This window comes from Hypanus sabinus, chromosome 3, assembly GCF_030144855.1.
Source record: "Hypanus sabinus isolate sHypSab1 chromosome 3, sHypSab1.hap1, whole genome shotgun sequence".
Taxonomy (NCBI): Eukaryota; Metazoa; Chordata; class Chondrichthyes; order Myliobatiformes; family Dasyatidae; genus Hypanus; species Hypanus sabinus.
This window is the reverse complement of record NC_082708.1, coordinates 97,346,385-97,360,798: the sequence shown is the minus strand read 5'-3', so window position 1 is coordinate 97,360,798 and position 14,414 is coordinate 97,346,385. Positions and strand designations below refer to the sequence as shown.

Genomic DNA, 14,414 nt, shown 5'->3' with positions numbered 1-14,414 from the left:
GTGGAAATACATTTCCACTTAAGCCTGAGAGCTTTTTAGTTTATTGCAGAGATCTTTTCAAGTTTTGAATTAAATCAGAGTTGCACTTGTAATTTAGTACTTGAATTAATTTTAAAATAATGCTGAACTTGTTCATTATTTTCAGAGCTTGGAAGATAAATGGTGTGAGTCTCAGTGATAATCTCAATGTTTTATAGATTCACTGTTGGTATTTCCTCCAGGTATTTGAGGAAGAACATCACATTCTGTACCTCGATCATGGTGGAGTTATTGTCGCCATCAAGGACACCTCAATCCCCCTAAAGATACTGAAGTAAGGAATTTCGCTGGCAATTCAAAAATTATTAATGGTCAATAATTTTAATGTATCATTTGCAAAGCCTATCTTTATCATGACTTAAACTCACTTTAGCAGCCAAGTGTTTCTCAGTGGCAACAGACTAAGGTGCTCAAAATAGTTAGCAAAACAGACCTGTGTGACAGAAGTTATTTCTGGTCAGAAGGTGGTCACACAAAAATTGCTTTGTAATCTCTCAGCCAGCAATTTTCTATCTCCTACCCAATCTGGACACTCATAATGCTGACAGGAGCTTAGTCTCCTAGTTTACAGATGCATGGCTGGCCTCCCCTTTGAGCAATCTGCTGAGACTTCATGAAGCACCTGTGAGTTGGAGGGACCTCAGTCTGAGTGAGGTAGTGGAAGGACCACAGTCTCTGGAACATTTGGAAAGTCAATTAGTGGACACGTCACAAGGAGGAAAGAATGAGAAGGAAGTGAGGGTTGGCCTATCTTGGAATTGGAAGTATTCTGAAGTAGTGAGGGAAAGTGGAATGGTTGGGAAATGAATGGGTGCTGAGTTTTGGTTGTAGTGGTGGGATATCAATATGATTTTACAACTGCCTGAAATTTAACTTTTGGTACACATTTTTTAAATATACCCTTCTTCCTGGGTGATTAACATTAGTAACAATTTTTAGCTGTTTCCTTATTTAATTGAGTCCCCTTCCTGTGCACTTTGCCAAGAAGGGACATGATTACCCCTGTAGTCTAATGACAAACGATCACTGTAGAGTTCATCTGAATCAAAACAGAGGCTCAGCAGTACCTTCAGCTATCAACAAATGGTGCCAGTTGCAGCTGTGAATGCTCTAATTCTTGGAAGCAAATCCAATTAAGTCATCTGGACCAATATCTAAAATTTTAGAAAATATCTGGCTGACAGATAAAGAAAATATTGATTATAATTTTGCAGATTCCAATCAGGAGTAACCGCTGAGTTGGCTAGGATCACATTGTCTCTCCTTTACAGTAACAATTGCCCTAACTATGAAGAGAATAATGAAATACTGCATATTTTACATCCAGATTCAGTGTAGATGAAGGACATACTTGGACAACACACAATTTTACCAGCACTTCAGTCTTTGTAGATGGACTCTTGGGTGAACCAGGGGATGAAACACTTGTTATGACGTGAGTATTTAAATAGATGAAACTTATTATGTTTTCTAATCTAATACTGGTGTGGGCATTTTGTGGTCTGACCTGCAGGTCTCTCCTTTCAGGCAAGAGAGGTTAGGGCAAGGATTATCCAATATATCAAAGGTGTGAATATAAATTGTTTCTATACTCTGACCTATTGCTTAACCTGTGTGAGAAACGCACTCCACTCAACTCAATTACAGAGCAAATAGCAACAATAGATTGGAATAATATACACTGATCGAAGATGATTGTTGAGCTGGAATGCTTATTGTAGCTGGCATGTTTCCTTGTAGTGCTTTTGACTGCTTTGCTGGAATTGATATGGGTTAATTCTCATTACATTTCATTTTTAAATAGAAAGCAGAAGGAAGAGTTACAAGTTGTTTGTGCTGCTTTCCAGTGATGATCAATTGAAATTAATTTCTTTGGGGTTCAGTTCGGTCTGCTGACAAATAATTTTTGCCCTTACTTTTAAAATCCAGGAAGTGTGCAAATCATACTCTGTTCATAATGTATTGAAAACATGTGATGAACTCACAAACACGGCAAATATGCATTTTAACAGATACAAAGGGTTCAGCTTATTCATTGTGTCTTCCCTGTGGTACAGGCAGAGACTCAACAAGTAGCAAGACACTTAATGTAAATGCCAATGTAATTAAAGTAGCTACCTGTTATACATATGAACAAGAATTCATCACAGGCACAAGTTATATCCTCAAGACAGCTTGTGAAAGACCAGGCCTGCTGAAGGGTTTCGACCAGAAACGTCTTTTCAATAGATGCTGCCTGGTCTGCTGAGTTCCTCCAGCATTTTGTGTGTGTTGCTTGAATTTCCAGCATCTGCAGATTTTCTCTCGTTTGTGAAAGACCTTTTCAATTGCAGGTAACATACCAAAAGTTACCTTTAAATGTTAGTAGGCATAACTTTACAGGGTTAAATGGAAAACTGTTTCTGATTAATATGTATGTGTGCATGAAAAATATGAGATGTTAGATATACATATCTCTCTTCCCAATATACAATTATGAAAAAAGCTGCAGAGGGTTGTAAATTTAGCCAACAAAGTACCCATGACATCTTCAAGGGGCAATGTCTCAAAAAGGCAGCATCCATTATTAAGGATCTCCAATACCCAGGGTATGCCCTTTTCTCACTGTTACCATTAGGTAGGAGGTACAGAAGCCTGAAAGCACACACTCAGTGATTCAAGAACAGTTTCTTCCCCTCTGCCATCCGATTCCTAAATGGACATTGAATCCTTGCACACTACCTCACTTTATTAATATATATTACTTGTTTTTTTTTGCACTATTTTTAATCTATTCAATATATGTATACTGTAATTTATTTATTTTATTTTGCTTTATTTTGGTCTAGATTATGTATTACATTGAACTGCTGCTGCTAAGTTAACAAATTTCACAACACATACTGGTGATAATAAACCTGATTCTGATTATATTCTAAGCCATCAGGAACACCACAGAGGCAGCAGAGCGAGCCTCGAGATGGCTGTAGATCGGGAGTGAATGTTGGCAAAATGCTACTCAGACACAAGTCGGGGCCGGATCAGCCAGGCGAGGGTGTCTGATGTTGAAAGACCCAAAACTCCCTGTGACCCTGGGTTACATCATTTACATCACTGATGATCTATAAAGCAGGCAGGTTGGGATAGATAAAGGAGAATTTTGAATTGCAGACTTAAAGCAACTCCGAAGTTATAATGTGAAGTTTACTGTCATGTACACAAGTATATGTATGCACAGGTATGATGAAAACTGACTTACAGCAGCATCACAGGCACAGAGCATCAGAGAAGCAGCACTCACAAGAAAACATACATTAAACATAAATTATACACTGTTTCTACATAATTAGAACAAAAAAGACGAAGTTATTTTGATGCAAAGTAATCAAAGTGGTCACTGTGTTGCTCAACTGTAATGTTTGCAGTTCTTCCAATGGTTCACGAACTGGAGGGAATTAGTAGTTCTTGAACCTGGTAGAGGGGACTTCAGGCTCCCGTACCTCCTGCCCAATGATAGCTGCGAAAAGATGTCACGGCCTGCATGGTTAAACTCTTTGCTGCACATCTGCCTTGTTAGTGATGTCAGGGCAAGGTCCACGACTTTCTTCAGCTTCTTCACTGATGGATGTTGCCTCTTGTAGACACTACCGATGCTCGGGGTGGATCACGATGCCCGTGATGCACTGAGTCCACCTCTCCCTGCAGCTCCTTGTGTTGCCGTACATTCAGATTGTCCACCCAGATCATGATGCAATCAGTCAGGGTACCTCCAACAGTACATCTGCAGAAGTTAGTTAGGAAGGTTGGTGACAAGCCCAACCTCCAAAACCTATGCTTTCCTTTCAATTGCTTCAATGTGACAGACCCAGGACAGGTTACCCAGCATGTGAACAGCCAGGAACTCCACCGTCAATTCCCCAGTGTGTTCACCCTCCTTCCATGGGGCTTGCTCCCCAACCTCTTGCAGGTGGCTTTGGATATATATGAGGAACCTACTCCCAATTGTTGTGACTTTCATTAGCATGGGCAGACAGGTAACTGCAATTAACTTAACTATAAGACGTTAATGAGGTGTTTTTGATTAGAATTTCATTGACCTTTAAAATGTAGCATCTTCAGTAAGCAGGAAGTGTCAAGTGCACTTCTTTCAGATTTGTCAACTTCCAGCGGCCTAAACTTAATTGGCACTTTGGTTAGAAATTGGTTTGCATTTTTTTAGTACATAAAATATCCTTACTTTCAGTGCAGCATGGCATCGGATCCTTCCTGCAAAATCATATCAATAGTCTAAAGCAATTATCCTTGACTGCAGACAGCACGGCAGCTTATTCAGTACAACTGCTGATATCTTGCTGTGCAGTAAACCGAGAGGGGCATCTGCTTATCAAAGCACATGTAACAACCACTCTACCTAGGCCTTTCAATATTCAACAGGTTTCGATAAAATCCCTCATCGTTCTAAAACCAGCGAGTAGAGGCCTAGAGCCATCAAACGCTCCTCATATGTTAACCCTTTCATTCTTGGTATCATTCTCATGAACCCTCTCCTATGCCAGCACATCTTTTCTTACATAAGTGGACCAAAGCTGCTCATGATACTCCAAGTATGGCCTCAGCATTACATTATTGCTTTTGTACTCTAGTCCTCTTGAAATGAATGCTAAAGTTGCATTTGCCTTCCTTACTATCAACTCAACCTTCAAGTTAACCTTTAGGGAGTCATGCATGAGGTCTTCTAAGGCCCTTTGCACATCTGAGCTTTGAATTTTCTCCCCATTGAGAAAATAGTCTATGCATTTTCCTTATACCAAAGTGCATGACCATTACTACCTCTCCAGTGTCATTTTCCAGTGGTCAGATACCCACTTTCATCTCTCTTTTTCTCCTTTACTTTTTATAGTAACATCTCTTTATATCTTCTTTTATATTATTGGCTAGCTTACTTTCACATTTCATCTTTTTTTTACTTTATGCTTTTTTTAGTTGGCTTCTGTTGGTTTTTAAAAGCTTCCCAATCCTCTAATTTCCCACTAATTTTTGCTGTATTATATGCTCACTCTTTTGCTTTTATACTGTCTTTGACTTCCCTTGTCAGCCACAATTGCTTCATCCTCCCTATGGAATACTTCTTCATCTTTGGGATGTATCCATCCTGCACATTCTGAATTGCTCCCAGCAACTCCAGCCATTGTTGTACTGCCTTCATTCCCTGCTAGTGTCCCCTTCCAATCAACTTTGGCCAACTCCTCTCTCATTTCTCTCTAATTCCCTTTACTCCAGTGTATACATTTGATTTTAGTTTCACTGCCTCCTAAAGGTTCCTTTATCTTAAACTCCCTTATCTAATCTAGTTCATTGCGCAACACTCAATCCAGAATTGCCTTTCCCCTAATTGGCTCAACCATGAGCTAATCTAAAATGGCATTCTACAAATTCCCTCTCTTGGGACCAACCTGATTTTCCCAATCTACCTGCAGTTTGAAATCACCCATGACTTGTCCTTATTACATGCCTTTTATAACTACCATTGTTATTTATATCCTACATCCAGGCTACTGTTCAGAAGCCTGTCTATAACTCCTGTCAGGATCTTTTTACCCTTGCAGTTTCTTAACTCTGCCCATATGGATCCTATGTCACCTCTTTCAAAGGATTTGATTTCATTTTTTACCAGCAGAGACATCCCACACCCACTGCTTATCTGCCTATCCTTTTCATACAATGTGGATCCTTGGATTTAAGCTCCTAATTATGATCTTCTTTCAGCCACAATTCGGCAATATCTACGACTGCATGCATTCAAATCTGTCAGTCCTGTATTAATCACCCTCATCAACAGCTCTAGCAAGCCTGCCTGCTAGGATATTGCTCCCCCTTAGATTCAGGTGTAGCTCGCCTTTTTGTGCAGGTCATACCATCCCCAGCAGAGATGCCAATTATCCAGAAATCTGAAAGCCTGGCCCATGTACTTATTTTCCAGCCACAGATTCATCTGCCAAATCATCCCCATGGCACAAGCAGCAATCTAGAAATTACTACCGTTGAGTTGTAATCTTTTACAACTTAATAGCTTTCTACCTAACGTTTTATATTCTTTCTTCAGGACCTCCTTCCTCCCCTTTCCTACCTACATCGTTAGTACCAACATGTACCACAACTTCGGCTGCTCACCCTTCTCCTTTTGAACGCTGTGGTCCATAGAATCCTGGCCTGAGACGCCCCTGAGCCTGGCACCCTAGCAACATACCATCCGGGTGGCTCTTACTTCAACAGAATCTCTTGTCTGCTCCTTTAATTATGGAATCCCTTATCCTTCTCTTCTTTGCCCTTCCCCTCTCAGCCACAGAGACAGGCACATTGTCAGAGATCAGGTTACTGTGCTTCCCCTTGGCAGGTCATTACTCCTCCCTCCCCTCCAACTGTATCCAAAACGGTAAACCTATTATTGAGGGGAATGGCCACTGGGGTACTCTGCACTGGCAACCTATTCCCTTTTCCTCTCTGATAGATACCCAGGTACCTGCCTTCTGCATCTTAGGGGTGACTACCTCACTGTAGCTCCTATCATCACCTCCTCATTTTCCTATATAACCTGCAGCTCCAGTTCCTTAATACAGTCCATAAGGAGCTGCAGCTTGGTGCACTTCATGCAGACATAGTTATCAAGGGAGACTGGAGGTCTCCCAGAGTTCCCACATCTCACATAAGGAACACACCACTAACTCTAGACCCCATCTCAGTGCACAGGAAAAAATAACTTACTAGAAACTTACTTTGAACCTCTGTCTATTCTTGCCCAAACCCATTGAGCCAAAGCCTAACCACTCTTAACGCTGATCACTGACACAATGGTCACTCCACTGACACCTCGCTTCTCTTTATTGGGCCCTGCTGAGTGCCTAATAGATGGTTCTGATTGCAACCTCCTGAAAAGTCCCAAAAGACCCTGAGCTCTTTTAATACTTCTCATTGCCTCACCAACGAAGGACTTCTTGTGTTGATTACAGCCCACCAGTAAGTCCCAACATCACCCCAGCTCTTTTTAAACCTGGCACAGTGTGATTAACGAACGACCTCTCACGATGACCGGACTTCTGACATCCAATGCAGTCCATTGTGAGCTTGCACAATCTCCCTGTAAGCACATGGGTTTCCTTCAGGTCCTGCAATTTCCTTCCATGTCCCTAAGGTGTGGAAATTGTAGGTTAGTTGGCCCCTCTAAGTTGTGTAGGTTATTGGCAGAATTTTATACGTTGGAAGAAAAGACTGCAGGGAAATTGAGCGGATGAATGCTGCTGTTGCATGAGCTGCCATAGCCTCCTTTAATAAGGACATAGAAAGTACGACTGCTGTAGAGGAGAGAGAGGCTGCAGGGGAGCGGGAAAGGACATTGAACACCATGCATGCCAGGAGGAAAATCTTGGTCGCTGAGTGACCGTGAGGCAGAGAACTGTGGAGGCACATTGGCTGTGGAATGTACAGTGGCACAGTAAGGGCCTGAATTTGGTGCCATCCTTGGGTGCTAACTGTGTGGAATATGCATGTTCTGGCTGTGACAGCATGGATGCCTCTGGGAAGAGCATTTTCCTTCCACATTCCAAAGTTGTGCTCTGAATGACTCCTGCAGTAGATGGGTGGCAGGAACAAATTGATGGGGATGTGAGAGAGAATATGGTGTATTTTACTCTCCCTCCCCCCCCCCCCCGATCTTCGTCTATTGCCCACTCTCACCTCTTACCTTTTCTCACCTGCCTATCAGTCCTGAAGAAGTGTCTCGACTCGAACATTGTCTCTTTGTTCATTTCCATGGATGCAACCGGACCTGCTGCGCTCCCCCAGCATTTTGTGCGTGTTGCTTTGGATTTCCAGTATCTGCAGACTTTCTTGTGTTTGTGATTTGCTGCTTCGCTGTGAAGTCTCTTCAAGGGATGCTGACCCTGAAAAAGTTTAAATCTTTTCTTTGACTGGAATTTAGTGAGACTCTCTCTCACTGCTCCCCTTCTGTAATCCCATGTGGTCGCCTTGACTCACTACCACAGCCACATATCCTTCCTGGGAACCTGTCTTCACCGCCATCTTCTTCCACAAGGCTTCCAGCTCCGTATTCGGGCCTCCCAGTCTGGACACACTGAGGATCCCAGATACTCACATTTGATTGGCTGCTTCTCCCTCCAAAGTCTATGTGCTACCCTCTCTGCTCTGCAGAGATAACTTAGTGCCAATTATCAGTCTCTGGGCCTTTTTCTTCTACACCAGCCATGGAGTTGTCCAACCTTACATCCTTCGCCAGTTCTTTGCCTTTCCCAAGTCCAGGAAGGATTGGAAGATCACCCATCTCCAGATCGCTGATTCTGGCAGCTCCCACTCCGGTTCTGATGACCCCGGGTGCTTCCAGACTGCATCCCTCCTGCTCGAACCTTGTCTTGGTCAGGTACCCCAAGACTGCAGATCTTACCAACTTTAAAGGTGGCTCCAACAGCTTTTGGACATCTCCAGATCAGCAACACAATTGTCACCAACGACCCTGGGCACCTTCAGACTGCAAATCGTACAGCCTTTATCTCCAGCTGCAGCCTGGACCTTGGCCACCAGCATCACCAGGCCAAGACCTTCCTCTCTGCTGTTGGACCTCTGGGCTCCCCTTCCCCAACTACCACTCTCCTTCCCTGGGTTCCTCAAGCTCTACTGTCACCTCTTGGGTCCTCGTAGCCTCCATCTTCCTCCCACCCCACCTTCCCTAAACACCATAACCCACCACCCTTCTCTGACGCCTCTGACTCCTCCCCCCCTTCAATCCTAGCTTTAATCCTTATGACCATAAAACCAGAAGATACAGGAGCAGAATTAGGCCATTTATTTGGCCTATCAGGCCCACTCTACCATTTCATCATGGCTGATCCATTTCCCTCTCAGCCCAATTTTTTTGCCTTCTCCCCGTCTCCCTTCATATTCTGGCTAATTAAGAAACCAATCAACCTGTGCCTTAAGGATACCTACCCAATGAGCTAGCCTCCATAGCTGCCTGTGGCAATGCATTTCACAGATCCAGTACTCTCTGGCTCAAGAAATTTCTCCTCATCTCCATTCTAAAAGGGTGCCCCTCTATTCTGAGGCTGTGTCCTCTGGTTTTAGACTCTCCCGCCATAAGAAACATCCTCTCCACATCTACTCTATCAAGGCCTTTCAATATCTGATAGGTTTCAATGGGATCGCACCTTATTCTTCTGAATTCCAGTGAATACAGGCTCAGAGCCTGCAAACGCTCCTCAGATGATGAGCCTTTTCAATCACAGAATAACTTTTGTAAACCTCCAAAACCGCTCACAATACTCCAAGTGAGGCTTCACCGATACCTTATAAAGCCTTAACATTACATCCTTGTTTTTATATTTTAATCATATCAAAATGAATGCTAACGTTGCAGTTGCCTTCCTCACCACCAACTCAACCTGCAAAAGTGCCTTTAGGGAGTCCTGTATCAGGACTCTCAAGTCCCTTTGCACCTTAGATTTTTTAATTTTCTTTCCATTTAGAAAATAGTCTACACTTTTATTTCTTCTACCATAGTGCATGATCATACACTTCCGGACACTGTATTCCATCTGCTCATTCTCCTAATCAGTTTTAGTCATTCTGTAGCCTCTCTGTTTTGTCAGCACTACCTCATACCCCCCCCTAACTTTGTATAGTCTGCAACCTGGTCTACAAAACCATCGTCCTTCATCCAAATGATTGACGTATAAAGGAAAAAGAAGAGGTCCCTACACAGACTCTGATGGATCACCACTCAGTAGTTACCAGCAGCCAATCAGAAATGGCTTCCTTTATTCCCACTCTTTGTCTCCTGACAATTGGCCAATTCTCTATCCATGCTAATATCTTTCCTGTAATACTATGGGCTGTTAACTTGTTAGGCAGCTTCATGTGTGACGCCTTGTCAAAGGCCTTCTGAAAATCCAAGTATACAACATCCACCAGTTCATTTATCTATCCTGCTTGTTATTTCTTCAAAGACTTCCAACAGATCTGTCAGGCAAGATTTTCCCTTGAGGACTGCTGACTATGACCTATTTATCATTTGCCTCCAAGTACCCCAAATCTACATCCTTAACAATTGATTCCAACAACTTTCCAAACAGAGGACAGACTAACTAGCCTATAATTTCCTGTCTCTCTCCTTTCTTGAAGCGTGGAGTGACATCTGTTATTTTCCATTCCACCTGAACAATGGCAGAATGTATTGATTATTGAAAGATCATCCTTGCTGTGTCTTCAACGTTCCTGCCGACTTTCCCCTCTTTGAGGCTGAACGTTCAGACCTCAGCAAGTGCCTTAGCTTTGCCCCTCGCTCACACCTCAGTAAATTCTGCGCCCGCTACAATGCTGAGCTCGTCTTCCATCACCTCCATCTCTGAACCCACTTCTTCAGCAAGAACTCCACATACCACATAGTTGATCCTTTCTCCCGTCTCCAACCCTCTCCTCCTCATCTTGGACATCCCATGCTGGTTCTCTGCCTGCCCTGGATCTTTTCATCGCTAATTGCTGCGGAGACATCAAACAACTCAGCTTCAGCACTGCTCACTATTCTTCGATCGTTACCCCCTTTGAACTCACTGCCCTCCACTCTCTCCACACTAACCCAAACCTTACCATCAAACCCCCGGACAAACAGGGTGCTTTTATTGTGTGGCGGTCTGCCTCCAACACCATCACTGACCTCATCAGCACTGGAGAATTCACATCCATTACCATCAAACTCATAGTTCCCTTCCCACGCACTGCTCACTTCTACCCCCTACCCAAGATCCATAAGCCTAACTGTCCAGATAGGTCTATTATCTCTGCCTGCTCCTGCCCCACTGAACTCATGTCCTCATTTCTCGACTCCATTCTGTCCTCTATCCTCCTTGGTTCAGTCACTTCCTACCTACATTCACGATACTTATCATGCCTTCAATCTCCGCACTGACTTACAATTCCCTGGCTCTGACCTCCTCAATTTCACCAGGGATATCCAATCCTATACAGTTTTATCCCCATCAAGAAGGCCTTAAAGCTCTCTGCTCCTTTCTCAATAAACAAACCAACTAGTTCCCCTCCATCACCAGCCTCTTCCGCCTGGCAGAACTGATTCTCACCCTCAACAATTTCTCCTTCAGCTCCTCTCACTTTCTGCAGACTTAGGGTAGCCTTTGGCACCCACATGGCCCCAGCTATGCCTGCCTTTTTATGGACTACATAAAACACATTTGAAGCCTTCCCCAGTAATGCACCCCAGCTCTTCCTCCACTATACTGATGACTGCATCGGTGCTGCTTCATGATTCCAAGCTCACCAATTTCATCAACTTTGCCTATAACTTCCATCTTGCCCTTAAATTCACTTGGTCCATTTCTGACACCTCCCCCCCCCCCCCCTTTCTCAATTTCTCGGTCTCCATCTCCAGAGACAAATTGTCAACTGACATCTTTTATAAACCTCCTGGTTCCCACGATTGTCTTGAGTATACTTCTCCCCACCCTGTCTTCTGCAAATGCTATTCGCTTTTCTTTCCAGGACCTTCTTCAAAGAATCACGTTTCTTTTCCTCCACCAGTGATGATGCCCTCACCAACATCTCCTCCATTTTCTGCTCACCTACCTGTTCACCTCCTCCCTCACCTCCATTCAGAGCCTCAAATAGTCCTTCCAGGTGAGACAACGCTTCACTCTTAGGGGCTGTTTATTGTGTCTTGTGCTCCCGGTGTGGCCTTCTCTACATAAACTGGGAGACAGTTTCAGCAAGCACCTCTCTCCATCTATCTAAAATGGAACCTCCTGGTGGCCAAATATTTTAATTCCAGTTTCTATTCCCATTCTGACATGTTGGTCACAGAGTCTTCTTGTGCCATGATGAGGCCATGTTCATGGTGAAAGAGCAACACCTTTTATTTCATAGCTTTCCTCTTGATGAAATGAATTTCAATTTCTCCTTCCAGTAGGTAAAAACTTCCCTCCCATTCCTCCCTTCTTCTATTCTCCATTCTGCCTTTTACCTCTTCTGACCTGCCTATCACCTCCCCTTGGTGCCCCTCTCCTTCCCTTTCTCCTATGGTCCTCTCTCCTCTCTATCAGATTCCTGCTTCTCCAGCCCTATTCACCTGCTTCACCTATAATCTTCTACCTGTCCTCCTTCCCCTCCCCCCACCTTTTTATTCAGCCATCTTTCCTCTTCCTTTCCAGTCCTGAAGAAGGGTCTCAACACAAGACATCAGCCGTTTATTCATTCCTATAGATGCTGCCTGACCTGCTAATTTCCTCCAGCATTTTGTGTCTGTTGCTTTGGATTTCCAGCATCTGCAAAATTTCTTTATGTTGCAAGGAGATGTGTGCAATGTGGACTAGCATGGGCAAGGCGACTGAACAGCCGTGCTCTATGGACTAATGACACTTGAGAAAGGAAGTTGTTTTCTCCAGGAATGAGAATCTGTTTTCAATGAAGCAATGTTGGAAGAAATTCAGAATCAGGTTTATCATATGCCATGCAGTTTGTTTCGCGTTGCAGTGCAAGGCAAGTCATAAAGTTTACTGTAAGCTACAATATACGAACAACTACTAAATAGTACAAAAGAGAAATAGTGAGATAGTCTTCATGGAACATTCAGAAATCCGATGCTAGTGGGCAAGAAGTTGCTCATAAAATGTTGAGTGTGTGTCTTCAGGCTCCTGTACCTCCTCCTGATGGTAGTTAGAGGGCACGATCCAAATAGTGAGGGTCCAAGACTCACAGAATATGTCCCAGTGAAAGGGTGAGCTATGTGCACATACACACAGTACTCCCCAGCAGCCCATCTCCACCCTCACCTCGAGGTTGCCTCTGAAATTTTGGGAATGAAAACCTTACTCAATATCCCTCTTCTCCATTTGAACAAAAGCAGTGATGAATAAGAGGGAGGCCACCTCCAGTCAACTGCAGGAGAAAATCCACCACCTCTTCGACATAGGCTTTTCCTGGAATCAGCTGGGCAGAATCACTAACTTTGCTTCTTGATGATGATGATGCCATTCCATCTGACTTGATATGGAGTAGATATCTTCTACTGCTGCATCACCTTAATGGCATTTTGACCACGGCTTACATTAGCACTCTTACGCTTTTCTTAGCAGAAGGAGCAGCTGTAAAAAGATCTTTCCTAGCATTTCCCTCTGTCACCTGAATGGCATGAATTATAGCAGACGGAGATGCCAGGAGAGGTGAGTGAAGGTAAAGGAGGGTGATTAGATGATGACCCTTATTTGCATCATATATTGGACCTCCAAGAGCCGCACCATGGATGAGCAAATCAAATTGGAGCGAAGTGAGTCAGACTGAGATATTTTAGGCATGAGTGGGCTCGAGTGCGTAAGGAACTCAGCTGTTCATTAGATGATTGGACCATACATCTGCACGACAACAAAGGATCATAACTGAGAAGCTTTCATAACAGTGCAGATGGAAATAATGAAATGGTCATGTAGAACATGGAGAGGCTCTGTAGAACCATGAGATCATGATCTCCACTCTGAATAGGATGCAGCTTTCTTTGAAATGGCTCTAAAGTCAGTCCTGTCACGCTATCAGTCTGACTGGTTCAGCTGACAGCTAGAATGGAGATGCAGAGAGACAACACAAGAGGCCTTGCAGTTATACTGTGATTGAGTTTAAAGCCTGTGTGCGGCATGGGCCTTCTACAGCCCAACCACCTCTAATTGAGGGTCTGTCAACTGGCTCAGTTCTGGGTGTGGGTTCTGAAGGAATGGCAGTGAAATGTGGGTGACAGCAGATCTTTGGCCATTACCACAAAGAAAGTCAACAAATTGCCCCCAGGATAGCCTCTCGGATAGCAGACTTTGCCGTGCTGCACAGACATCCCAGCCTGCTTGTTAAATTGCTTGAGGTTAGCAATCCTTAGCTGGCCCATCTACGGCAGCAATTCTGAAGGAGCATGTGTGAGGATGCAGTGTTCCAGCAGCCACAGAGAGAACATTTGCATAGTGCTCAGTCACCAAGACTCTTTTTTTCTCTCAGGAGAGTGCTTCTGAATGCGGAGTTTGGCACATCAGCATGAGTAACCACCTGGAATAAAAACGCAAAACGATGCAAATACTCAATCAGAACAGTTCTTTGGAAAAGTTATCGACCTAAAGCATCAATTGGTGACCTTTCAATATGCTGTACCTTGCTTATACAGCAAATAATTATTGGCTGTTTAGGACTGTAATGCAGAGAAGCGGTTTCACTCAAGAGCGCAGTGAACCTTTAGATTTCTCTACCACAGAGGACTCAGTCATTGTGTTCAATAAGGTATAAGTGAATCAGTGGACTGGGGTTCGTGCAGGAAAATAACACTGAGGTAAAAGGGTAGCAATAGCCTT

At 43.6% G+C, this 14,414-nt stretch overlaps 1 protein-coding gene across 4 annotated transcripts in view; it reads left to right on the top strand.

Annotated features, from left to right (window-relative positions):
* Positions 1-14,414, top strand: part of sorcs2 (sortilin-related VPS10 domain containing receptor 2) — a 727,841-nt gene that overhangs the window by 621,560 nt on the left and 91,867 nt on the right. For all 4 annotated transcript variants that reach the window (XM_059964841.1, XM_059964844.1, XM_059964843.1 and 1 more), the window contains 2 exons: positions 222-313; positions 1,367-1,474. In XM_059964841.1, the coding sequence (XP_059820824.1) occupies positions 222-313; positions 1,367-1,474 (200 nt within the window). The remainder of the gene's footprint in view (positions 1-221; positions 314-1,366; positions 1,475-14,414) is intronic.